The 18729-nt window shown below is 36.6% G+C and overlaps 7 protein-coding genes across 7 annotated transcripts; 5 read left to right on the forward strand and 2 right to left on the reverse strand.

Moving 5' to 3' along the window:
* Window positions 1-780: 780 nt before the first annotated feature.
* On the forward strand, window positions 781-1493 carry LOC133185875 (histone H1-like). The gene has a single exon (XM_061321166.1). The coding sequence runs from the start codon at window positions 871-873 to the stop codon at window positions 1465-1467; it is 597 nt and encodes a 198-aa protein (XP_061177150.1). The 5' UTR covers window positions 781-870; the 3' UTR covers window positions 1468-1493.
* Window positions 1494-4543: 3050 nt separating this feature from the next.
* On the forward strand, window positions 4544-5532 carry LOC133185272 (histone H4). The gene has a single exon (XM_061320386.1). It carries the CDS (start codon window positions 4571-4573, stop codon window positions 4880-4882), a length of 312 nt encoding a protein of 103 aa, XP_061176370.1. The 5' UTR covers window positions 4544-4570; the 3' UTR covers window positions 4883-5532.
* A 1399-nt stretch (window positions 5533-6931) lies between these two features.
* LOC133185271 (histone H2B) lies at window positions 6932-7592 on the reverse strand. The gene has a single exon (XM_061320385.1). It carries the CDS (start codon window positions 7589-7591, stop codon window positions 7220-7222), a length of 372 nt encoding a protein of 123 aa, XP_061176369.1. The 5' UTR covers window position 7592; the 3' UTR covers window positions 6932-7219.
* A 272-nt stretch (window positions 7593-7864) lies between these two features.
* LOC133185270 (histone H2A-like) lies at window positions 7865-8260 on the forward strand. Its single transcript, XM_061320384.1, has one exon. It carries the CDS (start codon window positions 7865-7867, stop codon window positions 8243-8245), a length of 381 nt encoding a protein of 126 aa, XP_061176368.1. The 3' UTR covers window positions 8246-8260.
* A 3526-nt stretch (window positions 8261-11786) lies between these two features.
* LOC133185269 (histone H1-like) lies at window positions 11787-12499 on the forward strand. The gene has a single exon (XM_061320383.1). It carries the CDS (start codon window positions 11877-11879, stop codon window positions 12471-12473), a length of 597 nt encoding a protein of 198 aa, XP_061176367.1. The 5' UTR covers window positions 11787-11876; the 3' UTR covers window positions 12474-12499.
* A 3042-nt stretch (window positions 12500-15541) lies between these two features.
* Window positions 15542-16530, forward strand: LOC133185876 (histone H4). The gene has a single exon (XM_061321167.1). The coding sequence runs from the start codon at window positions 15569-15571 to the stop codon at window positions 15878-15880; it is 312 nt and encodes a 103-aa protein (XP_061177151.1). The 5' UTR covers window positions 15542-15568; the 3' UTR covers window positions 15881-16530.
* Window positions 16531-17929: 1399 nt separating this feature from the next.
* On the reverse strand, window positions 17930-18590 carry LOC133185877 (histone H2B). The gene has a single exon (XM_061321168.1). It carries the CDS (start codon window positions 18587-18589, stop codon window positions 18218-18220), a length of 372 nt encoding a protein of 123 aa, XP_061177152.1. The 5' UTR covers window position 18590; the 3' UTR covers window positions 17930-18217.
* Window positions 18591-18729: the final 139 nt, after the last annotated feature.

Below are 18729 nucleotides of genomic sequence, written 5' to 3' on the forward strand. Positions count from 1 at the left end.
ATTGTGAAAAGTTTTGTGTTTCGACGGGTTTATATATATGCCTGGATATTATGCTTCATTTAGTTTTAAATATTTTTTTTTATCGATTGGAAACAAGTTCTTACAACTTCCTGAAATATAACAGTGTGTCCTGCAAAATAAATAGCTTGAGTATGCAATGTATAAAATTAATTACACGTATAATGCACCAGGGAAATGCGAAAACTTGTCAGCATAACGCACAAGCACGAAAAAGAAAAGAAAGAATGAATATGATTTAAAAATAACAACAATAATAACGGAAATTAAGAGTTTAAGAAAAAGTAATTTCCATATTGTCTATCAGTCGTCTATACCGCATGTCTAAATAGGCAGGTATGACACAGTACACAGTCTTTGTGAATTTCTCGCAGTTGGAGGGCAAACTAAGAATTTTTATAAGACGGGGAGATCCAAATGGCATTCTTTAATGTGTCTAATAAAAAAATAAAAGAAATCATCCCTGATTTTTGTCCTTTGAAGCAAAATTTTTAGCTTTAATCGTACCCCGAAATTCAAACATGACAGTTTGGAGGCGTATTTTCCTGAATTTAAACACTACAGTTACAACGATCTTAAAATGTAAATAGATAGAATGGTAGAGAGAAATGTAAAGGCTGGGATTCTGCTCATGTTATGTGGTGAAGTTCATTCCTTGAGCTGCAGCGCGGATGCAAATACCCACATTGAAACACACATCCATGAACAAAACAACAAACGTCTCGACAAACTAGATGTTTTCTAGGCGGTCCGCGCTCAGTGTAAACAAAAACAGCAAGTGCGTGTGACCCGAGTATTTCACTGTTCACAGTTCCTGAGAAGTAAGTCGACGTTTTACTCTCGTCAGTAGCCATGGCCGATACTGCTCCTCCAGCAAAGTCCCCAGCCAAGAAGAAGGCCGCAAAGCCTAAGGTGCCCGCTGCACATCCCAAGTACATTGACATGATTAGCGCTGCTGTTGCATCTCTGAAAGAACGTGGTGGCTCATCTCGACAGGCCATTCTCAAGTACATCATGGCCAACTACAAAGTGGGCAACGATGTTAACTCTATCAACGCCCACCTGAAAATGGCCCTGAAGAGCGGAGTTAAGAAAGGCGCTCTGAAGCAAGCAAAGGGCACAGGCGCTAGTGGCTCCTTCAAACTTGGAGACAAACCCAAGACCGAAAAGAAGCCTAAAGCCAAAAAGGTAGCCAAACCCAAGGCAGCCAAGCCCAAGAAGGCCGCCACCAAGCCCAAGAAGCCTGCGGGAGAGAAGAAGGCCAAGACTCCAAAGAAGAAGGCAGCAGCCAAGAAACCAGCCGGACCCAAGAAAGCCAAGTCCCCCAAGAAAAAGGCAGCCCCCAAGTCTCCAAAGAAGGCAGCAGCCAAACCCAAGAAGGCCAAGACCCCCAAGAAGGCAGCGGCCAAGAAGACAAAGACTCCCAAGAAAGCAGCCGCCAAGAAATAAGCAGTCTTCGCATTCCAGGCAGACTGTCTACGCTTAAAACAAAATTTAAAAAGCCCTTTTCAGGGCTACCCACATTTTTAGAAAAGATGCCTTAAAAACATTCGTTAACGAAACATTTGCATAATCATTGCCTTTCTTTTCCCTCTCTTTCTCATTTTAATATTTGGAATGCAGAGGTCTGTGTTGAAAATTTAAACTAAACAAACATGTGAAATATTACAATTTCACTAACAATATATCTTACACAAATGCCTACACTGTCTAGGTGTAAACTAGGATTATGTGCTCATGGTAATTTATGTAATTGCATGCATATCTCACATGAATTCCTGATTGAACAATAATCTAAATAATAGGGAGGAGCAGTAAGTGAAATGAATGATGATTAAAAAAGTGTGTGAATTAATTTTTGTTTATAATGTACATAATATCAGGTCAAGTTTGAATTATTATATATGATAGACCATTTTCACACACCTTCTCACACACATACACTCACTGACTGTTGCAGTGTAATTCCATTCAATGTACAGAACAGAAGTCTTCTTTGATATTTTAGAATTGGTTTTATTTCCTAGCTTTCACGTCACACACAGAATGAATTAATGAAGCATACTCTGGTACGACTAAAATGAATTTCTAAGGCAGTGACTTTTTTCATGCAAGTGTCCGTGTAAACTGTAAATGGTCACAAGATTCTTGAAAGCAAAACCACATGCATACCAGGGCTTGTCAACAAACATCAAATATTTCTACAAAATCAATGTTTTTGAACAACTTCTTGAAGCTTTGTTTTGACAGGACTTCAAAATTTGATAAATATTCAAATTCTTGAACTTTCTAAAGTCTAAAGTGATAAACACATACAGAAGTTAAGGTGGGGGTGGGGATAAAGAAAGCAAAGCAATGATGAGCTGGTTTATGAGTCAGGATGTCGAATCCAGCAAACACTGGATCATGTATAAAGTAAAACATTATGGCCTGAAAAACATTTCATGAGGAAATTTTAAAGTAATATTCATTGATATAATAATAAAAATAATATAAATGAATGAATGAATGAATGAATGAATGAATGAATGAATGAATGAATGAATGAATGAATGAATAAATAAATAAATAAATAAATAAATAAATAAATAAATAAATAAATAAATAAATAAATAAATAAATAAATAAATAAATAAATAAATAAATAAGTAAGTAAATAAATAAATAAATAAATAAATGAATAAATAAATAAATAAATAAATAAATAAATAAATATATTTAAAAAAAAATAAAAAGCATAGGGAGTGTTTATATGTCTATCTTCATGGTTATTATCATATTTACTGTGATCGTACATCTTTCAATACAGTGGGTCTATTAGATTATTTTATATAGAGAATTTAACATTGATTTTAACCAAGTACAAAATCTGTGCAAAAAAGGTGGATTGAAATGATTCCAGCTAAGACCAATGGAAGCACGCTATGCGCGACTAATCGCAAGGTGTCTTTCTTAACCCCCAACCAATCGCAAACATCCTTACTTAATGCGCGCTGATTTCGATTCAAGAGCCACAAACCGTATAAAACTATAGTAAACGCTTGCTCTCGTCATTCATTTTATCTGAACTCAGAGAAGATGGCACGTACCAAGCAGACTGCAAGAAAATCTACTGGAGGCAAGGCCCCACGAAAACAGCTGGCTACCAAGGCAGCCCGCAAAAGCGCACCAGCCACCGGTGGCGTTAAGAAGCCCCACAGATACAGGCCAGGAACTGTCGCTCTCCGTGAGATCAGGAGGTACCAGAAAAGCACCGAGTTGTTGATCAGGAAACTCCCATTCCAGCGTCTTGTCCGTGAAATCGCTCAGGATTTCAAGACAGATCTGCGTTTCCAGAGCTCTGCCGTCATGGCCCTCCAAGAAGCCAGTGAAGCCTACCTTGTCGGACTCTTTGAGGATACCAACTTGTGTGCTATCCACGCTAAGAGAGTGACCATCATGCCAAAGGACATCCAGCTTGCCAGACGTATCCGTGGCGAGAGAGCTTAAACATTTTCTTGTCTCGGACAAACACACAAACGGCCGTTTTCACGGCCACCAAAATATTTAGAAAAGATGCCCTCTTTAACAGCACTAATTAGAAACGTGACAACAAAGAGCACAAGTATATTGACCACATAATTTATGTCAGGTGTTATTGGCGAAATATTGTTTATTGTATATGAATGCAAGGAAACACACAGATATGATAGTGTCTTGAATACTGGCATAATTGCATAATTATGGCAGCTTATACTCGTATTATATATAAAGAAAACAAACAAACGAAAACACGCATGAAACGAGTGTCGCACAACAGTTTGAGAGAGAAACAATACACTGTAAAAATTACGTACATGTATCCCAAGCAATTCTAAAGGCACGTTAACAGAAATAATAATGATAAAAAAGTGATTCATGCATGGTTATACATATTTTGCTTAAATTCAGAGAGCGTGATAAACAATATGACACAATGGATACTGTTTTGAGAGTAATATTCTGACAGATAATAATAAATATGGTCAGTTGTTTGAAACATTTGCATATATATATTTATTACATTTCTATTCTGCGTAAAGAAATACTACTACTAATAATAATATTAATAATTGAAAAGAAATAAAGAGAGATACAGAGAATAACATGTACTGAGTTGGTAACGTGATATTTTATTTATTACGAGATGTATTATTTAAATGTGTCTTGCATTAAAGAATATTGTTTTAAATTATTTCCCTGAAAATATGACAGTATACAGAACCCCCGCAAAAATATGAAATCATATATAATGAACTACTGAAATTTAAGATTTGCCTATATAGACAAGTACATGATTTAGTAACAGCTCAAGGGTACACGAAAAAAATGTCAACAAAAGCAAATACGCAAGGCGCGCAGAGCGCGAACCAATCGCGCTTTAGCTTACACTGTGCCTTCGGAACGTGAAAATTGCACTGCCGAAGTTTTCAAGATACCACTGCTTCTAGCACGTCGTTGATTAGCGCTATATATACCACGATCTCTCCCCTAGCCCTCACATTTCAGAAGATTATCTACTGAGAGCAGAATTATGTCTGGACGTGGTAAAGGAGGAAAAGGTCTTGGAAAGGGGGGCGCCAAGCGTCACAGGAAGGTCCTGAGAGATAACATCCAGGGTATTACCAAACCCGCCATCCGCCGTCTTGCACGCAGAGGTGGAGTCAAACGTATCTCTGGGCTCATCTACGAGGAGACCCGTGGAGTCCTGAAAGTTTTCCTCGAGAACGTCATTCGTGATGCTGTCACCTACACGGAGCACGCCAAGAGGAAGACCGTCACAGCCATGGACGTTGTCTATGCCCTGAAGAGACAAGGACGTACCCTCTACGGATTCGGTGGTTAGATACCCCTACCATACTGTGCCTCCAAGAGCAAGAACAAACGGCCGTTTTCACGGCCACCCAAATTTTTCGAAAAGATACCTCTGAGCAGACGTGTTAAAGAAACGAAGGTGTTAATTTTTCTATATTCATTTCTAGTGAGCAAAAGAATTTTGATTTAATGTCACTGGAAGAAGGCATATTATTCGGATAGCCTTGCAGTAACTTGTACACAGGGTAGGGGAAAACAAATAATTACAATATCTTCATAATTATTGATTTACATTAGGTTCCCATGTAAGATTTTTGATCAGAAAAAGGGGGGCCTGCATGGGGAAAATACAAACAGACAAGAAAGTCCCATGCTCTAGTTGATTATTTCCAAGGACACATCTGGTAGATAAATATCAATTTAATAACCTGCACGTTGTTACAGTTTCCTGAGATATCGTCGAAAGCTGTAAATATTGAAATAGTATCCCTGTCAATACAGAGACAAAATTCGCGTATACAACAACTCGTACGGTTAAATGTACTTTGACAAGGTAGCAAGAGTTGTCTTTCGTTTTATGTGTGCTGTATATTCCTATGCATTGAGCAAGTGGTTATTTGCAGTGCAGGTCTATCATCTTTACATTTACATGCCTCTATCAACAATAAAGCATGACTTCACGATGTTGTTGTTGTTCTTCATTCTATTACATTTGGATTCCAACATAGACACCACATGTAATAGTAGTATGGCAACAAAGTACACCACACAGTCAAAAACATCATCTCAAGAAAAAAAAACTATGACCCATACTTGCGCGATATATTTCGTAATACCACTAAATATACATGTTTATTTTATACAGGGATGTCCCAGAACTAGCATTGTTTGAAATGATTATCTTGATCCTCATTCCTGTGCAAAACAAACCAACACACACAAAGCAAAATGTTTAAACAGAGATGACTTTGAAATATTCATATGCAGAAATGTGAAACACAACTTGAAGACGCTAGGTCTTAAGAATGTAGTTTATTTGATTACTTGTATATTTCCCGTAGGATCTTAAATGTTTGACATTCAAACGTAATTCCTTTTCAATATCCTTTGAAATGCATTTTTTTCATGAAGATAACCTGTAATGAGCTATAATATTTTTCCAGTAGATATTAAATCTGTGCTAGTTTTCTATACATGTTGTACACATGTTGATCACAACGTAAAATGTTCAATAAGATGTAATTACAATTTCTGGGTGATTATAGTTTATCTACCATTATCTTTGTGCCTCAGTGCATCACACATCCTTTGATATACTGAATTATAATATCTAGGTTACTTAAGAAATGTTTTTGAAAGTTCATGAAGGTATGACATACCTTTCACCAGGGCATATTTCATACAAATAAAATTATATATACCTGCCAGGGTGAAAAGTATCAGTTCATATCCTCCAGACAGACACTGACAAACTGTCTAGGGTATATATTTTCTATGTATTGAGGTATAGTATATTATTCCTCGTCTGTCATAGTTCATGAGAATAGGAGGAATTTTCATTTAATTTAAAAGAAATAACAAAGAGAATTCAAATTTCAGTTGAATAAGATAGACCCAGGCAAAATATATTATTTCTGTATAATAAGGAATTCGTTCATATTCTTTCTTAACGACATCTTCATTACAAGCCTCTAAGATACAGATATTCAGTGTTTCAGTACTTAAACTGGTATCTTACTAAGTATATACTTTCTCTTAATGATTTCTAATGTATAATGATCCAATATAATTATAAACACTGCATACGGTAATATTTATAATTTGCTTGTGCTCTGTTTTTAACCTACATTTTTTTGTTATCTTTATGATATAAATTATTCATTCTGGCTGTCTTCCATGTGCTTGAGAGGGGAAAAAAAGTGAACTGCTCTGTTGTTAAATTACTTTAAGGCTCACATAGTATAACATGCCTATGTGTAGCTAAAATTTGTTTTCGTCTGCAACTGTTGTGTTATAAATTATTCGTTGGGGCCCTGTTTTTTTTTTTTTTTTTCCTTTCTTAAATTCCCTGTCTGTAAATATATAATGTACACTATGAGGGGGCACATGTTCATTTATTTTTCAGAGGGTGTGCGTGTTTTTTTATTTTCAGGCATAGACCAACATTCAAAATTATTAATTAGCAAGAACAGTGTCTACAGACAAAAACAGATAATGCTAAGAAATAAAAATAAATAAGGTAAACATCTTGTTAAGACAAAACCTGATATACACACGTTTCTTAACGCTGTATTGAAAGTATCTTTTCGAAAAATTTGTGTGGCCCTGAAAAGGGCCGTTTTGTTTTTCTGAAGTGCAAGTTTGCAGTTTACTTGCTGCTGGTGTACTTGGTGACAGCCTTGGTTCCCTCAGAGACGGCGTGTTTGGCCAACTCACCGGGCAGAAGGAGACGGACAGCAGTCTGGATCTCTCTGCTGGTGATGGTTGATCGCTTGTTGTAGTGAGCGAGACGGGAGGCTTCGGCAGCGATTCTCTCAAAGATGTCGTTGACGAAAGAGTTCATGATGCTCATGGCCTTGCTGGAAACACCAGTATCTGGGTGAACCTGTTTCAGGACCTTGTAGATGTAAATGGCATAGGATTCCCTCCTCTTCCTGCGCTTTTTCTTGTCCCCAGTTCTCTGGGCCTTGGCCTTAGTGGCTGCTTTCTTAGCTCCTTTAGATCCGACTTTGGGTGGCATGTTTACAGGTTGTATACAAACTGAAAACTATGAGTGTCGATTCGCGCCTCGCTGGTTTTATATCGCACGGACGGATAACGGCCGATCAGTACATTACGAACCCTCGAGAAAACTAGTGTTGTTCGGCGAGCGACAAAGTGTGTAAAATACGATCGTGCCGATTGGCTGTACGGTTCAATCCGCCTGCGTGTTTAAATAGGGTCGCGAAGCCTGAGTTAAGAGTTATTCGTTGATTTCATTTCTTGAGCGTCAACTACTCGTAACAGATCAAAGATGTCAGGACGTGGTAAAGGAGGCAAGGTGAAGGGAAAGGCCAAGAGCCGATCCTCCCGTGCCGGACTTCAGTTCCCCGTGGGTCGTATCCACCGTCTGCTGAGGAAGGGCAACTACGCCGAGAGAGTGGGAGCCGGTGCCCCCGTGTACCTGGCCGCCGTTCTTGAATACTTGGCCGCCGAAGTCTTGGAGTTGGCAGGCAACGCCGCCCGCGACAACAAGAAGACCAGAATTATCCCCCGTCATCTGCAGCTGGCCATCCGCAACGACGAGGAGTTAAACAAACTGCTGTCCGGCGTGACCATCGCCCAGGGTGGTGTCCTGCCCAACATCCAGGCCGTGCTCCTCCCCAAGAAGACCCAGAAGTCCGCCAGCAAGTAAAAAAAAGTCTGTACGACTTTCAAATATACCAAACGGCCGTTTTCACGGCCACCCAAATTTTTCGAAAAGATGCCTCTGAGCGCATACTGTTAATATAAGAAACGAAATGCATGTTTAATAAATGAAAATATACATGCCAAGATATCACATTAATTTCACGTATATACAGTACCAGGCCATAAGTGAATCCTAATTGATTTTTGTGGCACATAATTTCAAAATGTAAGCGTGACATCACGCAACAAATGCAAAACTGAAATTTTACGGCACAGATTTGTTAAGAAATCATGGTAGAAATGTTAGCCACGATGAATTGTTTTCAATGATCAAAGGTATATAGTAACTAAGCAAATGATTTATTAGAGTGACACGTGTTATATACCATACAACAACATTTCAATAGGGTTCAATCAAAAATCCACATATTATTATTACTCAATCTTGTGTTTATTTTAAAACAAATTTGGGTAAGAAATGGTATAGAAGACGAAATTCCTTCTTTTTTTTTTTTTTTTTTTTTTTTTTTTTTTTTTTTTTATAGCACTGTGCTTAATTTGTACTCTGAATACCGGTCAAAGTTTTTTTGAAAACATGTGTTTTAATCGAATGCCAAAAATAAGAATGCTAATTGTAAAATGTATCTCGGTGTCATATGCATCTTCCAATATATATGTATATGTATGTATATATATATATATATATATATAACAGACACTGCTAATCTTAGCACACAGGTGTATACTTACAAAATGCATACATATATTTTAGGGGTGAAACGATACACCTCCTTCACGGTTCGATACGTATTGTATAATTTTGTCTCGGTTCGGTTATTTTCGATACGATACATTTTGATAGAAGAAAACAAATTCAACGTTGTTTTATGCTTTCTTTTTCTAAATCTAGTAACATATTTTACGAGTTTTATTTGCAAATTGACTAGAAGAAATTGATTAAAATTATTTGACGGTCAAAAATTATTTTACAAGCTATCAGTCATAAAAAATTTACGTTTTCTATACTTATTTTACTGAGTAATGTGTTTTACCTTATGCCAAACCCGACTGAATAACGATCCCGACCGAAAAATGAACCGAACCGAAAATTAGAGATTTTGCACCGTGTATCAAACCGAGAAAAAATACCGCAGTGAATCGATACCGCGGTGAACCGTTTCACTCCTAATATATTTAAATATTATGTATATTTTCATGTACTTTTTTTTTTTAAACTGTTTGTGAACAAATCAAGTAATGTACACATGTCACTAAAAATAAATAAATGACTTCCTTACCGTAATACCAATTAAATATTAAAACACCTATAGATATGTCAGGTTTAACAAAAATGAATAAAAAAAGGAAAGAAGGAAAATCGGAAAACTTCAAACGAAATTTTGAATAATTCTGAATCATGGTAATCGGGCTTAATTTTACCTCACAATAATTTCTTATCAATGAAATTAATCTTTTAAAACAGCAAAAAAAGAAAATAGCTGAGAAAGCAACAAAAGCATTATATGAAGTATTAAAGAAAGGAAGATTACATAACCTATCAATACAGTGTCAACCTGATTTGTTTGATAAAATCGTTCAACCTATATTGTTATATGGATGTGAAGTGTGGGGATTTTCAAATAATGCAATTATAGAAAGGGTACATCTAAAATTCTGTAAACTTTTACTCCATTTAAACGATTCAACCCCAGATTTCATGATATATGGTGAGCTTGGTCGATACCCTATGGGAATTCAAATAAAAACACGCATGATATCTTACTGGTCAAAATTAATTACTGGCAAAGAAACAAAAATTGCAAATTTATGCTATAAATTAGGCTTTATTTTAAATCAAGAAATAGGAGGAAAAATCAGCTGGTTTGAAAATGTTGGAAATATTCTGAATAATTGTGGGCTATCTAATATTCGGCTTGAGCAAAGCTCAAATAATACAAAATGGTTAACGGCGAAAGTTAAACTCACATTAATTGATCAATTCAAGCAAATTTGGCAATCAACTCTTCAAACCTCACCTAAAGCATTAAATTATAGAATATACAAAGACGAATTAAAGTTTGAAAACTATTTTAATATTTTCTCAAAACAGGATTCAACTACATTTTGTAGATTCCGAACTTGTAACCATCATTTACCAATTGAAAATGGACGTTGGCTTAATATACCAAGACAAGACAGAATTTGTTCCCATTGTAATCTAAAAGAAATCGGAGATGAATTTCATTACATACTAATGTGCACTTCACTACAAAAAGAAAGAATGCTATGCTTAACAGAAAAACACATACGATTTAAGAATATAATTAGTTTTAAAAACATCATGAATAGCAATAAACACTATTTTCTGAGAAAAATGTGTTCGTTTCTAAAGAAAATAAATAAAATATGCTCCCCGGCCTAGAATTCCCATGCTTCACATTTATAGCAAAGTACTAGTTTTTGTTCTTTATTATTCACGCATGCTATTGCTATGTATTAAATTATCTATTTGGTGTAAGTCTCTATATGCTATTGTAAAATGGTGAAGAGATTCAAATAAATGAATACTGAATACTGTAAAATTGAAATTAGGACTCACTTATATTATGGCCATTTATCGTATTTATATAAATTATTTGGATACACAACGCCATTTAATGCAGGTACAGTATTCGTACGTGTAAGGGCAGAATCCTGGGGAGTGATTTTAACAGCATGATTTATTTTTATTTTTAGGTAAAATATCAGCGACGCATGCAGATGACATTGTGAAAAGTTTTGTGTTTCGACGGGTTTATATATATGCCTGGATATTATGCTTCATTTAGTTTTAAATATTTTTTTTTATCGATTGGAAACAAGTTCTTACAACTTCCTGAAATATAACAGTGTGTCCTGCAAAATAAATAGCTTGAGTATGCAATGTATAAAATTAATTACACGTATAATGCACCAGGGAAATGCGAAAACTTGTCAGCATAACGCACAAGCACGAAAAAGAAAAGAAAGAATGAATATGATTTAAAAATAACAACAATAATAACGGAAATTAAGAGTTTAAGAAAAAGTAATTTCCATATTGTCTATCAGTCGTCTATACCGCATGTCTAAATAGGCAGGTATGACACAGTACACAGTCTTTGTGAATTTCTCGCAGTTGGAGGGCAAACTAAGAATTTTTATAAGACGGGGAGATCCAAATGGCATTCTTTAATGTGTCTAATAAAAAAATAAAAGAAATCATCCCTGATTTTTGTCCTTTGAAGCAAAATTTTTAGCTTTAATCGTACCCCGAAATTCAAACATGACAGTTTGGAGGCGTATTTTCCTGAATTTAAACACTACAGTTACAACGATCTTAAAATGTAAATAGATAGAATGGTAGAGAGAAATGTAAAGGCTGGGATTCTGCTCATGTTATGTGGTGAAGTTCATTCCTTGAGCTGCAGCGCGGATGCAAATACCCACATTGAAACACACATCCATGAACAAAACAACAAACGTCTCGACAAACTAGATGTTTTCTAGGCGGTCCGCGCTCAGTGTAAACAAAAACAGCAAGTGCGTGTGACCCGAGTATTTCACTGTTCACAGTTCCTGAGAAGTAAGTCGACGTTTTACTCTCGTCAGTAGCCATGGCCGATACTGCTCCTCCAGCAAAGTCCCCAGCCAAGAAGAAGGCCGCAAAGCCTAAGGTGCCCGCTGCACATCCCAAGTACATTGACATGATTAGCGCTGCTGTTGCATCTCTGAAAGAACGTGGTGGCTCATCTCGACAGGCCATTCTCAAGTACATCATGGCCAACTACAAAGTGGGCAACGATGTTAACTCTATCAACGCCCACCTGAAAATGGCCCTGAAGAGCGGAGTTAAGAAAGGCGCTCTGAAGCAAGCAAAGGGCACAGGCGCTAGTGGCTCCTTCAAACTTGGAGACAAACCCAAGACCGAAAAGAAGCCTAAAGCCAAAAAGGTAGCCAAACCCAAGGCAGCCAAGCCCAAGAAGGCCGCCACCAAGCCCAAGAAGCCTGCGGGAGAGAAGAAGGCCAAGACTCCAAAGAAGAAGGCAGCAGCCAAGAAACCAGCCGGACCCAAGAAAGCCAAGTCCCCCAAGAAAAAGGCAGCCCCCAAGTCTCCAAAGAAGGCAGCAGCCAAACCCAAGAAGGCCAAGACCCCCAAGAAGGCAGCGGCCAAGAAGACAAAGACTCCCAAGAAAGCAGCCGCCAAGAAATAAGCAGTCTTCGCATTCCAGGCAGACTGTCTACGCTTAAAACAAAATTTAAAAAGCCCTTTTCAGGGCTACCCACATTTTTAGAAAAGATGCCTTAAAAACATTCGTTAACGAAACATTTGCATAATCATTGCCTTTCTTTTCCCTCTCTTTCTCATTTTAATATTTGGAATGCAGAGGTCTGTGTTGAAAATTTAAACTAAACAAACATGTGAAATATTACAATTTCACTAACAATATATCTTACACAAATGCCTACACTGTCTAGGTGTAAACTAGGATTATGTGCTCATGGTAATTTATGTAATTGCATGCATATCTCACATGAATTCCTGATTGAACAATAATCTAAATAATAGGGAGGAGCAGTAAGTGAAATGAATGATGATTAAAAAAGTGTGTGAATTAATTTTTGTTTATAATGTACATAATATCAGGTCAAGTTTGAATTATTATATATGATAGACCATTTTCACACACCTTCTCACACACATACACTCACTGACTGTTGCAGTGTAATTCCATTCAATGTACAGAACAGAAGTCTTCTTTGATATTTTAGAATTGGTTTTATTTCCTAGCTTTCACGTCACACACAGAATGAATTAATGAAGCATACTCTGGTACGACTAAAATGAATTTCTAAGGCAGTGACTTTTTTCATGCAAGTGTCCGTGTAAACTGTAAATGGTCACAAGATTCTTGAAAGCAAAACCACATGCATACCAGGGCTTGTCAACAAACATCAAATATTTCTACAAAATCAATGTTTTTGAACAACTTCTTGAAGCTTTGTTTTGACAGGACTTCAAAATTTGATAAATATTCAAATTCTTGAACTTTCTAAAGTCTAAAGTGATAAACACATACAGAAGTTAAGGTGGGGGTGGGGATAAAGAAAGCAAAGCAATGATGAGCTGGTTTATGAGTCAGGATGTCGAATCCAGCAAACACTGGATCATGTATAAAGTAAAACATTATGGCCTGAAAAACATTTCATGAGGAAATTTTAAAGTAATATTCATTGATATAATAATAAAAATAATATAAATGAATGAATGAATGAATGAATGAATGAATGAATGAATGAATGAATGAATAAATAAATAAATAAATAAATAAATAAATAAATAAATAAGTAAATAAATAAATAAATAAATAAATAAATAAATAAATAAATAAATAAATAAATAAATAAATAAATAAATAAGTAAGTAAATAAATAAATAAATAAATAAATGAATAAATAAATAAATAAATATATTTAAAAAAAAATAAAAAGCATAGGGAGTGTTTATATGTCTATCTTCATGGTTATTATCATATTTACTGGGATCGTACATCTTTCAATACAGTGGGTCTATTAGATTATTTTATATAGAGAATTTAACATTGATTTTAACCAAGTACAAAATCTGTGCAAAAAAGGTGGATTGAAATGATTCCAGCTAAGACCAATGGAAGCACGCTATGCGCGACTAATCGCAAGGTGTCTTTCTTAACCCCCAACCAATCGCAAACATCCTTACTTAATGCGCGCTGATTTCGATTCAAGAGCCACAAACCGTATAAAACTATAGTAAACGCTTGCTCTCGTCATTCATTTTATCTGAACTCAGAGAAGATGGCACGTACCAAGCAGACTGCAAGAAAATCTACTGGAGGCAAGGCCCCACGAAAACAGCTGGCTACCAAGGCAGCCCGCAAAAGCGCACCAGCCACCGGTGGCGTTAAGAAGCCCCACAGATACAGGCCAGGAACTGTCGCTCTCCGTGAGATCAGGAGGTACCAGAAAAGCACCGAGTTGTTGATCAGGAAACTCCCATTCCAGCGTCTTGTCCGTGAAATCGCTCAGGATTTCAAGACAGATCTGCGTTTCCAGAGCTCTGCCGTCATGGCCCTCCAGGAAGCCAGTGAAGCCTACCTTGTCGGACTCTTTGAGGATACCAACTTGTGTGCTATCCACGCTAAGAGAGTGACCATCATGCCAAAGGACATCCAGCTTGCCAGACGTATCCGTGGCGAGAGAGCTTAAACATTTTCTTGTCTCGGACAAACACACAAACGGCCGTTTTCACGGCCACCAAAATATTTAGAAAAGATGCCCTCTTTAACAGCACTAATTAGAAACGTGACAACAAAGAGCACAAGTATATTGACCACATAATTTATGTCAGGTGTTATTGGCGAAATATTGTTTATTGTATATGAATGCAAGGAAACACACAGATATGATAGTGTCTTGAATACTGGCATAATTGCATAATTATGGCAGCTTATACTCGTATTATATATAAAGAAAACAAACAAACGAAAACACGCATGAAACGAGTGTCGCACAACAGTTTGAGAGAGAAACAATACACTGTAAAAATTACGTACATGTATCCCAAGCAATTCTAAAGGCACGTTAACAGAAATAATAATGATAAAAAAGTGATTCATGCATGGTTATACATATTTTGCTTAAATTCAGAGAGCGTGATAAACAATATGACACAATGGATACTGTTTTGAGAGTAATATTCTGACAGATAATAATAAATATGGTCAGTTGTTTGAAACATTTGCATATATATATTTATTACATTTCTATTCTGCGTAAAGAAATACTACTACTAATAATAATATTAATAATTGAAAAGAAATAAAGAGAGATACAGAGAATAACATGTACTGAGTTGGTAACGTGATATTTTATTTATTACGAGATGTATTATTTAAATGTGTCTTGCATTAAAGAATATTGTTTTAAATTATTTCCCTGAAAATATGACAGTATACAGAACCCCCGCAAAAATATGAAATCATATATAATGAACTACTGAAATTTAAGATTTGCCTATATAGACAAGTACATGATTTAGTAACAGCTCAAGGGTACACGAAAAAAATGTCAACAAAAGCAAATACGCAAGGCGCGCAGAGCGCGAACCAATCGCGCTTTAGCTTACACTGTGCCTTCGGAACGTGAAAATTGCACTGCCGAAGTTTTCAAGATACCACTGCTTCTAGCACGTCGTTGATTAGCGCTATATATACCACGATCTCTCCCCTAGCCCTCACATTTCAGAAGATTATCTACTGAGAGCAGAATTATGTCTGGACGTGGTAAAGGAGGAAAAGGTCTTGGAAAGGGGGGCGCCAAGCGTCACAGGAAGGTCCTGAGAGATAACATCCAGGGTATTACCAAACCCGCCATCCGCCGTCTTGCACGCAGAGGTGGAGTCAAACGTATCTCTGGGCTCATCTACGAGGAGACCCGTGGAGTCCTGAAAGTTTTCCTCGAGAACGTCATTCGTGATGCTGTCACCTACACGGAGCACGCCAAGAGGAAGACCGTCACAGCCATGGACGTTGTCTATGCCCTGAAGAGACAAGGACGTACCCTCTACGGATTCGGTGGTTAGATACCCCTACCATACTGTGCCTCCAAGAGCAAGAACAAACGGCCGTTTTCACGGCCACCCAAATTTTTCGAAAAGATACCTCTGAGCAGACGTGTTAAAGAAACGAAGGTGTTAATTTTTCTATATTCATTTCTAGTGAGCAAAAGAATTTTGATTTAATGTCACTGGAAGAAGGCATATTATTCGGATAGCCTTGCAGTAACTTGTACACAGGGTAGGGGAAAACAAATAATTACAATATCTTCATAATTATTGATTTACATTAGGTTCCCATGTAAGATTTTTGATCAGAAAAAGGGGGGCCTGCATGGGGAAAATACAAACAGACAAGAAAGTCCCATGCTCTAGTTGATTATTTCCAAGGACACATCTGGTAGATAAATATCAATTTAATAACCTGCACGTTGTTACAGTTTCCTGAGATATCGTCGAAAGCTGTAAATATTGAAATAGTATCCCTGTCAATACAGAGACAAAATTCGCGTATACAACAACTCGTACGGTTAAATGTACTTTGACAAGGTAGCAAGAGTTGTCTTTCGTTTTATGTGTGCTGTATATTCCTATGCATTGAGCAAGTGGTTATTTGCAGTGCAGGTCTATCATCTTTACATTTACATGCCTCTATCAACAATAAAGCATGACTTCACGATGTTGTTGTTGTTCTTCATTCTATTACATTTGGATTCCAACATAGACACCACATGTAATAGTAGTATGGCAACAAAGTACACCACACAGTCAAAAACATCATCTCAAGAAAAAAAAACTATGACCCATACTTGCGCGATATATTTCGTAATACCACTAAATATACATGTTTATTTTATACAGGGATGTCCCAGAACTAGCATTGTTTGAAATGATTATCTTGATCCTCATTCCTGTGCAAAACAAACCAACACACACAAAGCAAAATGTTTAAACAGAGATGACTTTGAAATATTCATATGCAGAAATGTGAAACACAACTTGAAGACGCTAGGTCTTAAGAATGTAGTTTATTTGATTACTTGTATATTTCCCGTAGGATCTTAAATGTTTGACATTCAAACGTAATTCCTTTTCAATATCCTTTGAAATGCATTTTTTTCATGAAGATAACCTGTAATGAGCTATAATATTTTTCCAGTAGATATTAAATCTGTGCTAGTTTTCTATACATGTTGTACACATGTTGATCACAACGTAAAATGTTCAATAAGATGTAATTACAATTTCTGGGTGATTATAGTTTATCTACCATTATCTTTGTGCCTCAGTGCATCACACATCCTTTGATATACTGAATTATAATATCTAGGTTACTTAAGAAATGTTTTTGAAAGTTCATGAAGGTATGACATACCTTTCACCAGGGCATATTTCATACAAATAAAATTATATATACCTGCCAGGGTGAAAAGTATCAGTTCATATCCTCCAGACAGACACTGACAAACTGTCTAGGGTATATATTTTCTATGTATTGAGGTATAGTATATTATTCCTCGTCTGTCATAGTTCATGAGAATAGGAGGAATTTTCATTTAATTTAAAAGAAATAACAAAGAGAATTCAAATTTCAGTTGAATAAGATAGACCCAGGCAAAATATATTATTTCTGTATAATAAGGAATTCGTTCATATTCTTTCTTAACGACATCTTCATTACAAGCCTCTAAGATACAGATATTCAGTGTTTCAGTACTTAAACTGGTATCTTACTAAGTATATACTTTCTCTTAATGATTTCTAATGTATAATGATCCAATATAATTATAAACACTGCATACGGTAATATTTATAATTTGCTTGTGCTCTGTTTTTAACCTACATTTTTTTGTTATCTTTATGATATAAATTATTCATTCTGGCTGTCTTCCATGTGCTTGAGAGGGGAAAAAAAGTGAACTGCTCTGTTGTTAAATTACTTTAAGGCTCACATAGTATAACATGCCTATGTGTAGCTAAAATTTGTTTTCGTCTGCAACTGTTGTGTTATAAATTATTCGTTGGGGCCCTGTTTTTTTTTTTTTTTTTCCTTTCTTAAATTCCCTGTCTGTAAATATATAATGTACACTATGAGGGGGCACATGTTCATTTATTTTTCAGAGGGTGTGCGTGTTTTTTTATTTTCAGGCATAGACCAACATTCAAAATTATTAATTAGCAAGAACAGTGTCTACAGACAAAAACAGATAATGCTAAGAAATAAAAATAAATAAGGTAAACATCTTGTTAAGACAAAACCTGATATACACACGTTTCTTAACGCTGTATTGAAAGTATCTTTTCGAAAAATTTGTGTGGCCCTGAAAAGGGCCGTTTTGTTTTTCTGAAGTGCAAGTTTGCAGTTTACTTGCTGCTGGTGTACTTGGTGACAGCCTTGGTTCCCTCAGAGACGGCGTGTTTGGCCAACTCACCGGGCAGAAGGAGACGGACAGCAGTCTGGATCTCTCTGCTGGTGATGGTTGATCGCTTGTTGTAGTGAGCGAGACGGGAGGCTTCGGCAGCGATTCTCTCAAAGATGTCGTTGACGAAAGAGTTCATGATGCTCATGGCCTTGCTGGAAACACCAGTATCTGGGTGAACCTGTTTCAGGACCTTGTAGATGTAAATGGCATAGGATTCCCTCCTCTTCCTGCGCTTTTTCTTGTCCCCAGTTCTCTGGGCCTTGGCCTTAGTGGCTGCTTTCTTAGCTCCTTTAGATCCGACTTTGGGTGGCATGTTTACAGGTTGTATACAAACTGAAAACTATGAGTGTCGATTCGCGCCTCGCTGGTTTTATATCGCACGGACGGATAACGGCCGATCAGTACATTACGAACCCTCGAGAAAACTAGTGTTGTTCGGCGAGCGACAAAGTG

The sequence above is a fragment of the Saccostrea echinata genome, unplaced genomic scaffold (assembly GCF_033153115.1).
Source record: "Saccostrea echinata isolate AGI-Se365-2 ecotype Australia unplaced genomic scaffold, CSIRO_AGI_Sech_v1 ptg000012l, whole genome shotgun sequence".
Taxonomy (NCBI): Eukaryota; Metazoa; Mollusca; class Bivalvia; order Ostreida; family Ostreidae; genus Saccostrea; species Saccostrea echinata.